The following is a 15,620-nucleotide window of genomic DNA, read 5'->3' as shown; positions in this document are numbered from 1 at the left end:
AGACAGGGCTACGTTCAAGAACACAAAGAAACAGAACACAAGGTTGACTAAGAAATTAAATACAGAACCTTACAGTACACCCCTCCCAAGAGGCTGCCTCCTACCTTGGGAGCGGGACGATCCGGACAGTTACCGTGGAATGCCTGAATCATCTCTGGATCGAGAATGTCCTAGTCGGGGACCCAGGACCGGTCTTCAGGCCCATAACCTTCCCAGTCCACTGGATAGTGGATGCGACCTCAGGCATTTAGAATCAAGGATGGCCTGAATGGCGTAGGCAGGTTCCCCTCCGAATTCCAATGGTGGGGGCGCACTGCGGGTTGAGACTGGAGGATGAAGAGGACTGGAGGATGAAGAGGACTGGAGGATGAAGAGGACTGGTTTTAAAAGAGACGCATGGAAGGACGAGGAGATTTTATACCGACGGGGTAACTGGAGGCGGTAGGTGACAGGGTTGATGCGATGGGTTATCTTGAAGGGACCAATGAAGCGAGGACAGAGCTTTTTGCAGGGGAGGCGGATGTCTCTGGTAGAGAGCCACACGCTGTCCGGGGTGAAACAGTGGCGTAGGTCGGCGCTGTCTGTCGGCAAAGCGTTTCTGGGTATTAGAGGCTTCCTGCAGATGCCGGTGAGAGGTCTCTCCCATACCCGCTCACTACGCTGAACCCAGTCATCGACAGCTGGAACAGTACCTGGCTCTGCCTTCCAGGGAAACAAGTAAGGCGGAGGGATGAATGCATGAGTGAGTTCTGAGAGTATTCGGCCCAGGCCATATACCGACTCCAGTCATGTGGAGAGGCAGAACATTGTTGGAGGAGGTACTTCCCTATTTCAGGTGTTCCGTTTGCCCGTTGGTCTGGGGATGGTACCCAGAGGAGAGGCTGAGGGCAACCCCCAGTCGGTCACAGAAGGCTTGCCACATCCGGGAGACAAACTGGGGCCCGTGGTCAGAGACGATGTCTTCCAGAATGCCCTACTGACGGAACACCTGATGGAACATACACTCTGCCAATTCCATGGCGTTACGTAAATGAGGAAGAGGAACCAGACAACACATTTTTGAAAAATGGGCTACTATGACAAGGGTGGTGGAAGGTCGAAACCAGAGGTTTCAGGATGGTCTGTGATGAAGTCAACAGCTATGTGGGATCACAGTCTGTGAGGAATTGGCAAAGGTTGAAGTTTTCCTGGAAGGGAGATTGCGAGGGCTTTTGGTTCGGGCGCAGACTGAACAGGAGAGTACGTAATCCCTTGCGTTGGATGCCAGTGAGGACCACCTGAACTTACAGGCTAGAAGTTCGGTGGTTCGTGTAATGCCCGGATGTCCTGACCCCAAGGACGTGTGACATCATTGCATCAGTCTGGGGTATAACAGCTGCTGGTATGTAACTCCTCCCAGCTGGTGTCTCAGGAGAAGCCGGGTCATAGGTTAGGACTTCTTCTATGGCAGAGTGAACCTCCCACTGTACCGGTCCCATAAAGTAAGAGGAAGGAAGAATGGGTGTAGGGTCTGAGTTAATCAAATCAAATCAAATCAAATCAAATGTATTTATATAGCCCTTCGTACATCAGCTGATATCTCAAAGAGCTGTACAGAAACCCAGCCTAAACCCCAAACAGCAAGCAATGCAGGTGTAGAAGCACGGTGGCTAGGAAAAACTCCATAGAAAGGCCAAAACCTAGGAAGAAACCTAGAGAGGAACCAGGCTATGTGGGGTGGCCAGTCCCCTTCTGGCTGTGCCGGGTGGAGATTATAACAGAACATGGCCAAGATGTTCAAATGTTCATAAATGACCAGCATGGTCGAATAATAATAAGGCAGAACAGTTGAAACTGGAGCAGCAGCACGGTCAGGTGGACTGGGGACAGCAAGGAGTCATCATGTCAGGTAGTCCTGGGGCATGGTCCTAGGGCTCAGGTCCTCCGAGAGAGAGAAAGAAAGAGAGAAGGAGAGAATTAGAGAACGCACACTTAGATTCACACAGGACACCGAATAGGACAGGAGAAGTACTCCAGATATAACAAACTGACCCTAGCCCCCCGACACAAACTACTGCAGCATAAATACTGGAGGCTGAGACGGGAGGGGTCAGGAGACACTGTGGCCCCATCCGAGGACACCCCCGGACAGGGCCAAACAGGAAGGATATAACCCCACCCACTTTGCCAAAGCACAGCCCCCACACCACTTGAGGGATATCTTCAACCACCAACTTACCATCCTGAGACAAGGCAGAGTATAGCCCACAAAGATCTCTGCCATGGCACAACCCAAGGGGGGCCGCCAACCCAGACAGGATGACCACATCAGTGAATCAACCCACTCAGGTGACGCACCCCTTCCAGGGACGGCATGAGAGAGCCCCAGTAAGCCAGTGACTCAGCCCCTGTAATAGGGTTAGAGGCAGAGAATCCGAGTGGAAAGAGGGAAACCGGCCAGGCAGAGACAGCAAGGGCGGTTCGTTGCTCCAGAGCCTTTCCGTTCACCTTCCCACTCCTGGGCCAGACTACACTCAATCATATGACCCACTGAAGAGAGGAGTCTTCAGTTCCATAAAAATGGAGCTCTATAGGAGAAAGCCTTACTGGTCGGAAGGTCAAACTGGTGAGAGAGAGCATCAGCTTTTACGTTTTTCTTTCCAGGGATGTAAGTAACATGAAAATGGAAGCATGTGAAGAGAGCCCAGCGGGCTTGTCTGGAGTTTAATCTTAATTTATTCCAGATTACGATGATCTGTTAGGACAAGAAAGGGATGTTGTGCCCCCGCCAACCCACTCCGAGGGCCAGCTGGATGGCGAGGAGTTCGGTTCCCCACATCGTAATTCATCTCAGCGGAGGATAACTTCCTGGAGAAGAAGGCACGGGGTTGTGATTTTGGAGGTGTTCCCACACGCTGAGAGAGTACGTCTCCTACTCCTACTTCGGAGGAATCCACCTCCAGGATGAAAGGAAGGGTCGGATCAGGTTGGCGAAGGACGGGAGCTGAGGTGAAGAGGCGTTTCAAGTTGTTGAAAGCAGTCAGGGTGGTATCAGTCCATTGAAGGGTCCAGGTCTTTTGTCTGGTAAGGGCAGTGAGCGGGGCGGCAGTAGAACTGAAGATCCTGAATGAACCGGCGATAGTAGTTGGAGAACCCAATGAAACGTTGGAGTTCCTTAACGGTGGTGGGTTTGGGCCAGTTACTGACGACAGTGACTTTGTTCTCATCCATGCTGACTCCTCCAGGTGTCAGTACGAAACCGAGGAACTTTACCGAGGTTACATGGAAGGTGCTCTTTTCGGTCTTCACATAGAAGGTTATGGTCAAGGAGCCTTTGAAGAACCTTTTGCACATGCTGTATGTGTTCCTTCAGGGAGTAAATCAGGATGTCATCAATGTAGATGATGAGAAAGGGGTTGATCGTATCCTGGCACTTCGCAGTTTGAGTTTTGTATAGATGTTGGCCCACTTGTTCAAGGGTCGCTGGGTATCAGAGGAAGAGGGAAACAGTTCTTGACCGTGATGTCATTCAGGGAACGGTAATCAATACATGGACGGAGACCACCGTCCTTTTTTTTCCAACGAAGAAGAAGCTTGACGCAGCCGGGGAAGAAGGATGAATTAAACCGTTTGAGTGTTTCATCAATGTAGTTCTCCATTGCCTCATTTTCCTGGATAGATAGGTGGGGTAAACATGGCTCTTCGGTGGGGACATTCCAGGGAGTAGGTCAATAGCACAGTCTCCTGGGCAATGTGGAGGCCTTGATTTGTCTGAAGACATTGCTGTACTGGGCGTACTCAGATGGTATGGTGGGTGGCACTGCAATGGTAGGCTGAGACAACTGGTGAAGCAGGTAAAAGACCAGGACAGTAGTTCACCTTGTCGCCACGAGATGGCAGGGTCGTGACGACAAAGCCAGGGGTGTCCGAGGGTGAGTGGCTGTTTGGGGGATGAGAGTTCCATGAGTTGAATGGTTTCGGTGTGGAAGACTCCGGTCTGGAGGGTGACGCTCTGTGCTCAGGTGCGTAATGAAGCCTGTGTCCAATGGCTGCCCGTCCAGGGTGTTAATCCTTAAGGGAGGGGTGACAGGTGTTTGATCAATGTCAAGCTTTTGTACTCGCTGGTGATCGATGAAATGACCTGCTGCTCCCGAATCTATCAAGCCTTCTACGTACTTGGTAACCCCCTTCACGGCTATCAATACTGGGATGGATAATTTATTCTGGGAGATATTTAGAAATAAGGACACCCCTACCTGCATGGCAGCGGGGGGACCCTTCTCATCTCTCTATGGGGGGCGAACAGGGCAATGGCTGAGTAGATGATCTTTCCCTCCACGGTTTAGGCAGAGCCCTTCTTGGATCTGCCTTTGATGTTCGATACATGGGAGAGGGACCCAACTGCATGGGCTCTGGAAGACTCGGACAGGGTGACGGAATCATGGGGAAAAAAGTTTTCGGGTTCCTGGGTGGCAGAGTTCTTCGGCGGTCGGCGGAGATGGACATATAAATGTATTGATTTAAATCCTGAAGGTCTACAGGCCAGCTCTGCCTGAACTTCCCTGTTGAGCCCTCTTCGGTAGATGGTTAGTAAAGCAGGCTCATTCCATCCACTCCCTGCAGCCACGGTGCGGACCGCGAGGGCATAGTCGGCGGCTGAATTGTGTCCTTGTTGAAGTTCTATGAGGAGGTCTCCTATAGGACGACCAGAGGGAGAGTGATCGAATACATCTTTGAAGAGGGTGTGGAAATGGGTCTCGGATCCGAGTTCTGTGCTGTAGGCAGTCCATATGGCGGTGGCCCAATCCAGGGCTTGGCCTGTGAGTAGAGACACAACAAAATCCACCCTGCTCTTGTCGGTGGCGAAGTTAGTGGGGTTGTGCTCAATGTATTTGCTGCATTGCATCAGAAATCCCTGACATTTCCCAGGTGAACCATCATATTTTCCGGACATGGATATGAATGAAGGAGGGCTATGGGTTACGATACCTGGCATCGGAGGAGTAGGGATAGGCTGGCGGGGAAGATGTCAGATTTCTTCCATACGCTCCTCTTGCTGGGTTACGATACCTGGCATCGGAGGAGTAGGGATAGGCTGGCGGAGAAGATGTCAGATTTCCTCCATACGCTCCTCTTGCCGGGTTACGATACCTGGCATCGGAGGAGTAGGGATAGGCTGGCGGGGAAGATGTCAGATTTCTTCCATACGCTCCTCTTGCTGGGTTACGATACCTGGCATCGGAGGAGTAGGGATAGGTTGGCGGGGAAGATGTCAGATTTCTTCCATACGCTCCTCTTGCCGGGTTATGATACCTGGCATCGGAGGAGTAGGGATAGGCTGGCGGAGAAGATGTCAGATTTCCTCCATACGCTCCTCTTGCTGGGTTACGATACCTGGCATCGGAGGAGTAGGGATAGGCTGGCGGAGAAGATGTCAGATTTCCTCCATACGCTCCTCTTGCCGGGTTACGATACCTGGCATCGGAGGAGTAGGGATAGGCTGGCGGGGAAGATGTCAGATTTCCTCCATACGCTCCTCTTGCTGGGTTAGGCGCCTCTGCTGAATCCATTCCGTTTTTGAGATGAGGTTCTTTGGGCAAATAGGACAATGACCCAACACACCTCCGGTGTGCTTTGCTGGTGACACTGTTGGTGATTTATTTAGAATTCAAGGCACACTTAAACAGCATGGCTACCACAGCATTCTGCAGCGATACACCATCCCATCTGAAGCAATTACACCATGAAGGCCTGATTCACGCAGTCTCCTCTGAACAGTTGATATTGAGATGTGTCTGTTACTTGAACTCTGTGAAGCATTTATTTGGGCTGCAGTTTCTGTGGTGCTGGTAACTCTAATGAACTTATCCTCTGCAGCGAGAGAGCCAGTTGATGAGAGCCAGTTTCATCATAGTGCTTGATGGTTTTTGCGACTGCACTTGAAGAAACTTTTCAAAGTTCTTGACATTTTCCGGATTGACTGACCTTCATGTCTTAAGTAATAATGGACTGTCATTTGTCTTTGCTTATTTGAGCTGTTCTTGCCATAATATGGACATGCTCTTTTAACAAATAGGGCTATCTTCTGTATACCACCCCTAACTTGTCACAACACAAATGATTTGCTCAAACGCATTAAGAAGGAAATAAATTCAAATTAACAAGGCACACCTGTTAACTGAAATGCATTCCAGGTGACGACCTCATGAAGCTGGTTGAGAGAATGCTAAGAGTGTGCAAAGCAGTCATCAAGGCAAAGGGTGGCTACTTTGAAGAATCTCAAATGTAAAATATATTTAGATTTGTTTAACACTTTTCTGGTTACTACATGATTCCATATCTGTTATTTCATCAGTTTTGATGTCTTCACTGTTATACTACAATGTAGAAAATAGTAAAAATAAAGAAAAACCCTTGGAGAGATGTTGGTAGGTAGTATTTGATAATGCTGGCTAGGAGAGATGTTGTTGGTAGGTAGTGTTTGATAATGCTGGCTTTTAGATATTTTTGGTAGGTAGTGTTTGATAATGCTGGCTAGTAGATATGTTGGTAGGTAGTATTTGATAAGGCTGGCTAGGAGAGATGTTGGTAGGTAGTGTTTGATAAGGCTGGCTAGGAGAGATGTTGGTAGGTAGTGTTTGATAAGGCTGGCTAGGAGAGATGTTGGTAGGTAGTGTTTGATAAGGCTGGCTAGGAGAGATGTTGGTAGGTAGTGTTTGATAAGGCTGGCTAGGAGAGATGTTGTTGGTAGGCAGTATTTAGCAGTTTATGATGGTCCACTGTTGCTGCTCAGTGGTAGTGCCACACACACACACACACACACACTCTCTCACACACACACACACACACACACACACACACACACACACACACACACACACACACACACACACACACACACACACACACACACACACAGACCAGCGATATGGGTATGGTGCCGTAACGTAGTAAAGGCCAAAGTGTTCCCAGTAAGGTACATTATATTTAATGGCAGAAGAGGAACCGTTTGAGACTGTGGCTGCTCTTGTTACTGTCAGGAAGTCTGTTCCGATAAGTGGGCTGGACACTTTTTGTTGTTGTTGTACAATTCAAATTTTATTTGTCACATTTGCTGACTAACACAGGTGTAAACATGACTGTGAAATGCTTACTTACAAGCCCTTAACCAACAATGCAGTTTTTATGAAAATAAAATGTAAAAAAATAATAATGTGGAGGCTATATACAGGGTGTTACGGTACAGAGTCAATGTGGAGGCTATATACAGGGTGTTACGGTACAGAGTCAATGTGGAGGCTATATACAGGGTGTTACGGTACAGAGTCAATGTGGAGGCTATATACAGGGGGTACTGGTACAGAGTCAATGTGGAGGCTATATACAGGGTGTTATGGTACAGAGTCAATGTGGAGGCTATATACTGGGGGTACCGTTACAGAGTCAATGTGGAGGCTATATACAGGGTGTTACGGTACAGAGTCAATGTGGAGGCTATATACTGGGGGTACCGGTAAAGAGTCAATGTGGAGGCTATATACAGGGTGTTACGATACAGAGTCAATGTGGAGGCTATATACAGGGGATACTGGTACAGAGTCAATGTGGAGGCTATATACAGGGTGTACCAGTACAGAGTCAAGGTGGAGGCTATATACAGAGTGTTACGGTACAGAGTCAATGTGGAGGCTATATACAGGGGGTACTGGTACAGAGTCTATGTGGAGGCTATATACAGGGTGTTACGGTACAGAGTCAATGTGGAGGCTATATACAGGCGGTACCAGTACAGAGTCAAGGTGGAGGTTATATACAGGGTGTTACGGTACAGAGTCAATGTGGAGGCTATATACAGGGTGTTACGGTACAGAGTCAATGTGGAGGCTATATACAGGGGGTACCAGTACAGAGTCAAGGTGGAGGCTATATACAGGGTGTTACGGTACAGAGTCAATGTGGAGGCTATATACAGGGGGTACTGGTACAGAGTCAAGGTGGAGGCTATATACAGGGTGTTACGGTACAGAGTCAATGTGGAGGCTATATACAGGGTGTACCGGTACAGAGTCAAGGTGGAGGCTATATACAGGGTGTTACGGTACAGAGTCAATGTGGAGGCTATATACAGGGGGTACTGGTACAGAGTCAATGTGGAGGCTATATACAGGGTGTTACAGTACCGAGTCAATGTGGAGGCTATATACAGGGTGTTACGGTACAGAGTCAATGTGGAGGCTATATAAAGGGGACTGGTACCGAGTCAATGTGGAGGCTATATACAGGGTGTTATGGTACAGAGTCAATGTGGAGGCTATATAAAGGGGACTGGTACCGAGTCAATGTGGAGGCTACATACAGGGTGTTACGGTACAGAGTCAATGTGGAGGCTATATAAAGGGGACTGGTACCGAGTCAATGTGGAGGCTATATACAGGGGGTACTGGTACCGAGTCAATGTGCGGGGGTACAGGTTAGTCAAGGGAATTTGTACATTTAAGTAGGGGTAAAGTGACTATGCATAGATAATAAACAGCGAGTAGCAGCAGTGTAAAAACAAAGGGGGGGGGGGGGGGGGGGGGGGGGGGGAGTCAATGCAAATAGTCCAGGTGGCCATTTGATTAATTGTTCTGCAGTCTTATGGCTTGGCCCTAGACTTGGAGCTCCAGTACCGTCGGACACCGCCTAGTATACAAACAATTCGAGCTTGCCATAAACCCCCTTCAGCCCCCATCTGTGCCCTGGACACCATATGTGAATTGATCGCCCCCCATCTATCTTCAGAGTTCATACTGTTAGGTGACCTAAACTGGGACATGCTTAACACCCCAGTCGTCCTAAAGTCTAAGCTAGCTGCCCTCAATCTCACACAAATCATCAAGGAACCTACCAGGTACATCCCTAAATCCGTAACCATGGGCACCCTCTTAGATATCATCCTGATCAACTTGCCCCCTAAATACACCTCTGCTGTTTTCAACCGGGATCTCAGCGATCACTGCCTCATTGCCTGCATGCGTAATGGGTCCACAGTCAGACTTGACTGCCCTTGACCAGCACAAAAACATCCTGTGGCATTCTGCATTAGCATCAAATAGCCCCCGCGATGTGCAACTTTTCAGGGAAGTCAGGAACCAATATACACAGTCAGTTAGGAAAGCAAAGACTAGCTTTTTCAAACATAAATTTGTTTCCTGTAGCACTAATTCCAAAACGTTCTGGGACACTGTAAAGTCCATGGAGAACAAGAGCACCTCCTCCCAGCTACCCACTGCACTGAGGCTAGGAAACACTGTCACCACAGATAAATCCACAATAATTGATAATTTCAATAAGCATTTTTCTACGGATGGTCATGCTTTCACCCTTTCACCCTGGCTACCCCTACCCCGGCCAACATCTCAGCACCCCCTGCAGCAACTTGCCCCACCCCAGCTTCTCCTTCACCCAAATCCAGACAGCTGATGTTCTGAAAGAGCTAAAACATCTGAATCCCTACAAATCAACTGGGCTAGACAAACTGGTTGTAGGTTGTCTCACCGTTGTCAGTGATCAGGCCTACCACCGCCAGCAAACTTAATGATGGTGTTGTAGTTGTGTGTGGCCACGCAGTCGTTGGTGAACGGAGTAAAGGAGGGGACTGAGCACGCACCCCTGAGGGGCCCCCATGTTGATGATCAGCGTGGCAGATGTTGTTGCCTACCATTACCATCTGGGGACGGCCCATCAGGAAGTACAGTTGCAGAGGGAGGTGTTTAGTCCCAGGGTCCTTAGCTTAGTGATGAGCTTTGAGGGCACTATGGTGTTGAACGCTGAGCTGTAGTCAATGAATAGCATTCTCACATAGGTGTTCCATTTGTCCAGGTGGAAAAGGGCAGTGTGGAGTGCAATTGAGATTGCATCATCTGTGGATCTGTTGGAGCGGTAAGCGAATTGGAGTGGGTCTAGGGTTTCTGGGATAATGGCGTTGATGTGAGCCATGACCAGCCTTTCAAAGCACTTCATGGCTACAGACGTGAGTGCTATGGGGGCAATAATCATTTAGGCAGGTTACCTTCACTTCCTTGGGCACAGGGACAATAGTGGACTGCTTGAAACATGTAGGTATCACAGACTCAGTCAGGGAGAGGTTGAAAATGTCAGTGAAGACACTTGAATGTTGACCTGTTTAAAGGTCTTGCTCACATCGGCTACAGAGAGCGTGATCACACAGTCGTCCGGAACAGCTGGTGCTCTCATGCATGCTTCAGTGTTGCTTGCCTCGAAGCGAATAAACCCATGTTCATATCCCCTGCCTCAATACTGTGCCCTCTAAACTATAGTAAATGCATGAACTGAGGAATTCTATCACAAGTCTACAGGAAAGGTTACTCACAATGCCAGCATGGTTTGCTGAATCACCTCGGTTACACTTCACTGCAACATCAATGTCAAAATGGTGGTGGTATTATTTTAATAACGTTTTTGACCCCTGAGGATGAGAATGTTCACTTCCTCTGTGTGACGGGAGGTCTGTTCATCCTACTGTATTCTATTATCACCATAACAGCTATTAACAACACTTATCCCAAATACCTGTAGGTGTGTAATAAAACCTGGCTCATGTGTGGAGCAGCTGTGGAGCTTCTCTCTCTCTCTCTCTCTCTCTCTCTCTCTCCCTCTCTCTCTCTCTCTCTTTCCCTCTCTCTCTCTGTGTCTCTTGCTCTCTCTCTCTCTCTCCCTCTCTCTCCCTCTCTCTCTCTCCCTCTCCCTCTCTCTCTCTTTCTCTCTCTCTCTCTCTCCCCCTCTCTCTCTTTCTCCCTCTCTCTCTTTCTCTCTCTCTTTCTGTGTCTCTTGCTCTCTCTCTCTCTCTCTCTCTCTCTCTCTCTCTCTCTGTGTCTCTTGCTCTCTCTCGCTCTCTCTCTCTCTGTCTCTTGCTCTCTCTCTCTCTCTCTCTCTCTCTCTCTCTCTCTCTCTGGCGCTCTCTCTGTCTCTGTGTTCCAGAGGCACTAGTGAATGCATTTTAAAATTTCCCAATGTAGACTAATTAACTTCATCCCCCTTCTTCCAAATGTGTATACTCATTGACTTCCCCTCAATTGGGTTGAAATAAGCATAGGCTGGAGGGAGTTTGGCAGGGAAGGGGGAGAAAGTGCTTTAGTGTTCAGTTCTGAGGCCCTTGCTGTGCAATAAATGTAAGAAATTAAAGTTCCTTGTTGTTATTTGTCCTCCAGGCCACACGGGGCGCCTGCTCATGTCCCTGTGCTTCAGCAGTCTCAGCTTCCTGCTCTTCCACATTATCTATCAGATCACTGTCAACAGTCTACTGGCCGGGAACAACATAGACCGCGCCTTCAACTGTGAGTACTGAGTCTGTACCCTGACTTAACTCTAACTCTGTTGACCTCCGCTACTGAGTCTGTACCCTGACTTAACTCTAACTCTGTTGACCTCCGCTACTGAGTCTGTACCCTGACTTAACTCTAACTCTGTTGACCTCCGCTACTGAGTCTGTACCCTGACTTAACTCTAACTCTGTTGACCCCCGCTTTAACTTTGAGTACAGATCATGTTCCTGTTCCATTCGTTACATGTACGGTACCAGTCAAAAGTTTGGACACACCTACTCATTCAAGGGTTTTTCTTTAATTTTACTATTTTCCACATTGTAGAATAATAGTGAAGACATCAAAACTAATGAAATAACACATATGGAATCATGTAGTAACCAGAAAAATGTTAAACAAATCAAAATATATTTTATGTTTTAGATTCTTCAAAGTAGCCACCCTTTGCCTTGGTGACAGCTTTGCACACTCTTGGCATTCTCTCAACCAGCTTCATGAGGTAGTCACCTGGAATGCGTTTCAATTAACAGGTGTGCCTTGTTAATTTGTGTAATGTCTTACCTTCTTAATGTGTTTGAGCAAATCATTTGTGTTGTGACAAGTTAGGGGTGGTATACAGAAGATAGCCCTATTTGTTAAAAGAGCATGTCCATATTATGGCAAGAACAGCTCAAATAAGCAAAGACAAATGACAGTCCATTATTACTTAAGACATGAAGGTCAGTCAATCCGGAAAATGTCAAGAACTTTGAAAGTTTTTTCAAGTGCAGTCGCAAAAACCATCAAGAGCAATGATGAAACTGGCTTGAAATAAGCATAGGAAATCTGTCCTTTGGTCTGGTGAGTCCACATTGAGATTTTTGGTTCCAACCGCCGTGTCTTTGTGAGATGCAGAGTAGGTGAACGGATTATTTCCGCATGTGTGGTTCCCACCGTGAAGCATGGAGGAGGAGGTGTGACGGTGTGTTTTTTTTTTTTTTTGCTGGTGACACTGTCAGTGATTTGTTTAGAATTCAAGGAACACTTAACCAGTATGGCTACCATAGCATTCTGCAGCGATACACCATCCCATCTGGTTTGCGCTGAGTGGGACTATCATTTGTTTTTCAACAGGACAATGACCCATCTCACCTCCAGTCTGTGTCAGGGCTATTTGACCAAGAAGGAGAGTGATGGAGTGCTGCATCAGATGACCTGGCCTCCACAATCACCGACCACAACCCAATTGAGATGATTTGGGATGAGTTGAGTGAAGGAAGGAAAAGCAGTGCTCAGCATAGGTGGAAAAGCATTCCATGTGATGCTGGTTGAGAGAATGCCAAGAGTGTGAAAAGCTGTCATCAAGTCAAAGAGTGGCTACTTTGAAGAATCTAAAATCTAAAATCTATTTTGATTAACAATTTTTTTGTTACTACATGATTTCATGTGTGTTATTTTATAGGTTTGATGTCTTCGCTATTATTCTAGTGAATACCCTGGAATAAGTAGGTGTGTACTGTATGTGTGCTTGAACTTTGACCCTCAGTGTTGAAAGAGGGGTTGTTGATGACGCCAGTACAGGTGTAGTTCAGCTCTCTCTCTCACCTGAGGGTTAGGTTAGTTTCCACACCCCGCTCAGTCAGTACATGTACCACTTTGGTGTCTGGGGACTAAGTTAAAAGATGTTCAACTTTTTGTGTCTAGGGGCTAAGTTAGGAGATGTACCACTTTGGTGTCTGGGGGCTAAGTTAGGAGATGTTCAACTTTTTGTGTCTAGGGGCTAAGTTAGGAGATGTACCACTTTTGGTGTCTGGGGCTAAGTTAGGAGATGTTCAACTTTTTGTGTCTAGGGGCTAAGTTAGGAGATGCACCACTTTTAGGAGATGACATAGCCTTACTGAACTCACTAACATGTTCTCACATAGCCTTACTGAACCCACTAACATGTTCCAACATAGACTTACTGAACCCACTAACATGTTCCAACATAGACTTACTGAACCCACTAACATGTTCCAACATAGACTTACTGAACCCACTAACATGTTCCAACATAGACTTACTGAACCGACTAACATGTTCCAACATAGACTTACTGAACCCACTAACATGTTCCAACATAGCCTTACTGACCCGACTAACATGTTCTCACATAGCCTTACTGAACTCACTAACATGTTCTCACATAGACTTACTGAACCCACTAACATGTTCCAACATAGACTTACTGAACCGACTAACATGTTCTCACATAGACTTACTGAACCCACTAACATGTTCCAACATAGACCTACTGAACCCACTAACATGTTCCAACATAGACTTACTGAACCCACTAACATGTTCCAACATAGACTTACTGAACCCACTAACATGTTCTCACATAGACTTACTGAACCCACTAACATGTTCCAACATAGACTTACTGAACCCACTAACATGTTCTCACATAGACTTACTTAACCCACTAACATGTTCTCACATAGACTTACTGAACCCACTAACATGTTCCAACATAGCCTTACTGAACCCACTAACATGTTCTCACATAGACTTACTGAACCCACTAACATGTTCTCACATAGCCTTACTGAACCCACTAACATGTTCCAACATAGCCTTACTGAACCCACTAACATGTTCCAACATAGACTTACTGAGCCCACTAACATGTTCTCACATAGACTTACTGAACCCACTAACATGTTCTCACATAGACTTACTGAACCCACTAACATGTTCCAACATAGCCTTACTGAACCCACTAACATGTTCTCACATAGACTTACTGAACCCACTAACATGTTCTCACATAGCCTTACTGAACCCACTAACATGTTCCAACATAGCCTTACTGAACCCACTAACATGTTCTCACATAGCCTTACTGAACCCACTAACATGTTCCAACATAGCCTTACTGAACCCACTAACATGTTCTCACATAGACTTACTGAACCCACTAACATGTTCCAACATAGCCTTACTGAACCCACTAACAGGTTCTCACATAGACTTACTGAACCCACTAACAGGTTCTCACATAGACTTACTGAACCCACTAACATGTTCTCACATAGACTTACTGAACCCACTAACATTTTCCAACATAGACTTACTGAACCCACTAACATGTTCTCACATAGACTTACTGAACCCACTAATATGTTCTCACATAGACTTACTGAACCCACTAACATGTTCTCAAATATCCTTACTGAACCCACTAACATGTTCTCACATAGACTTACTGAACCCATGTATTGTATTTTTCGTCAACGATCTACCCAAAATACTCTGTAAAAGTGTAAGAAAAATTTATGAAAAAATAAAACACTCATATATCTTGGTTTCAACCCCGTTAGTCTATACATGTTTGAATCACATTTGGCATTGATTACAGCTGTGAGTCTTTTTGGGTACGTCTCTTAAGAGCTTTCCACACCAGGATTGTTCAACATTTACATATTTTTTAAAAACATTTTTGTAATTTAGCAGACACTTTTATCCAGAGCGACTTAAAGTTAATGTATTCATCTTAATAAGATAGCTAGGAGGGACAACAACAGGCCAAGAGATCTGAGGTAGCAGAATGGAGTGATCGGGTTGGGGTGTAGGGTTTGAGCATAGCCTGAAAGTAGGGAGGGACAGTTCCTCTTGCTGCTCCAAAGGTAAGCAACGTGGATGCGAGCCTCAACTGGAGGCCAGTGGAGTGTGAGGAGGGGCGGGGTGACATGAGAGAACTTGGGAAGGTTTGAACACCAGGCGGGCTGCAGTGTTCTGGATTAGTTGAAGGGGTTTGATGGCAGAAGCGCAGAGCCCAGCCAACAGACGGGAGATGACAAGTGCCTGGATTAGGACCTGCGCTGCTTCCTGTGTGAGGTAGGGCCGTACTCTACGGATGTTGTAGAGCGTGAACCTGCAGGAACGGTGTTTGCAGAGAACGACAGGGTGTTGTCCAGGGTCACACCAAGGTTCTTTGCACTCTGGGAGGGCGACACTGTGGAGTTGTCAACAGTGATGAGGTCTTTAAGCGGGGCAGGCCTTCCCCGGGAGGAAGAGCAGCTCCGTCTTGTCCAGGTTGAGCTTGAGGTGGTTGGCCGACATCCAAGTTGAGATATCTCCCGGGCACATAGAGATGCGTGTCGCCACCTGGGTGTCAGAAGGGGGGAATTCAACATTCTTCAAGCTCTGCCAAATTGGTTGTTCATCATTGCTAGACAACCATTTTCAGGTCTTGCCATAGATTGTCAAGCAGATTTAAGTCAAAACTGTACCTCAGCCACTCAGGAATATTCTCTGTCTTCTTGGTAAGCAACTCCAGTGTAGATTTGGCCT

At 47.0% G+C, this 15,620-nt stretch overlaps 1 protein-coding gene across 1 annotated transcript in view; it reads left to right on the top strand.

Moving 5' to 3' along the window:
• The window catches only part of LOC139387576 (piezo-type mechanosensitive ion channel component 2), a 291,891-nt gene that overhangs the window by 29,971 nt on the left and 246,300 nt on the right, over positions 1-15,620 (top strand). Inside the window, exon 3 of the mRNA XM_071133907.1 lies at positions 11,190-11,315. Within this exon, the coding sequence (XP_070990008.1) occupies positions 11,190-11,315 (126 nt within the window). The remainder of the gene's footprint in view (positions 1-11,189; positions 11,316-15,620) is intronic.

The sequence above is a fragment of the Oncorhynchus clarkii genome, chromosome 28 (genome assembly GCF_045791955.1).
Source record: "Oncorhynchus clarkii lewisi isolate Uvic-CL-2024 chromosome 28, UVic_Ocla_1.0, whole genome shotgun sequence".
Classification (NCBI taxonomy): domain Eukaryota; kingdom Metazoa; phylum Chordata; class Actinopteri; order Salmoniformes; family Salmonidae; genus Oncorhynchus; species Oncorhynchus clarkii.
The sequence above is the reverse complement of the archived record's forward strand: the minus strand, read 5'-3'. Positions and strand labels throughout refer to the sequence as shown.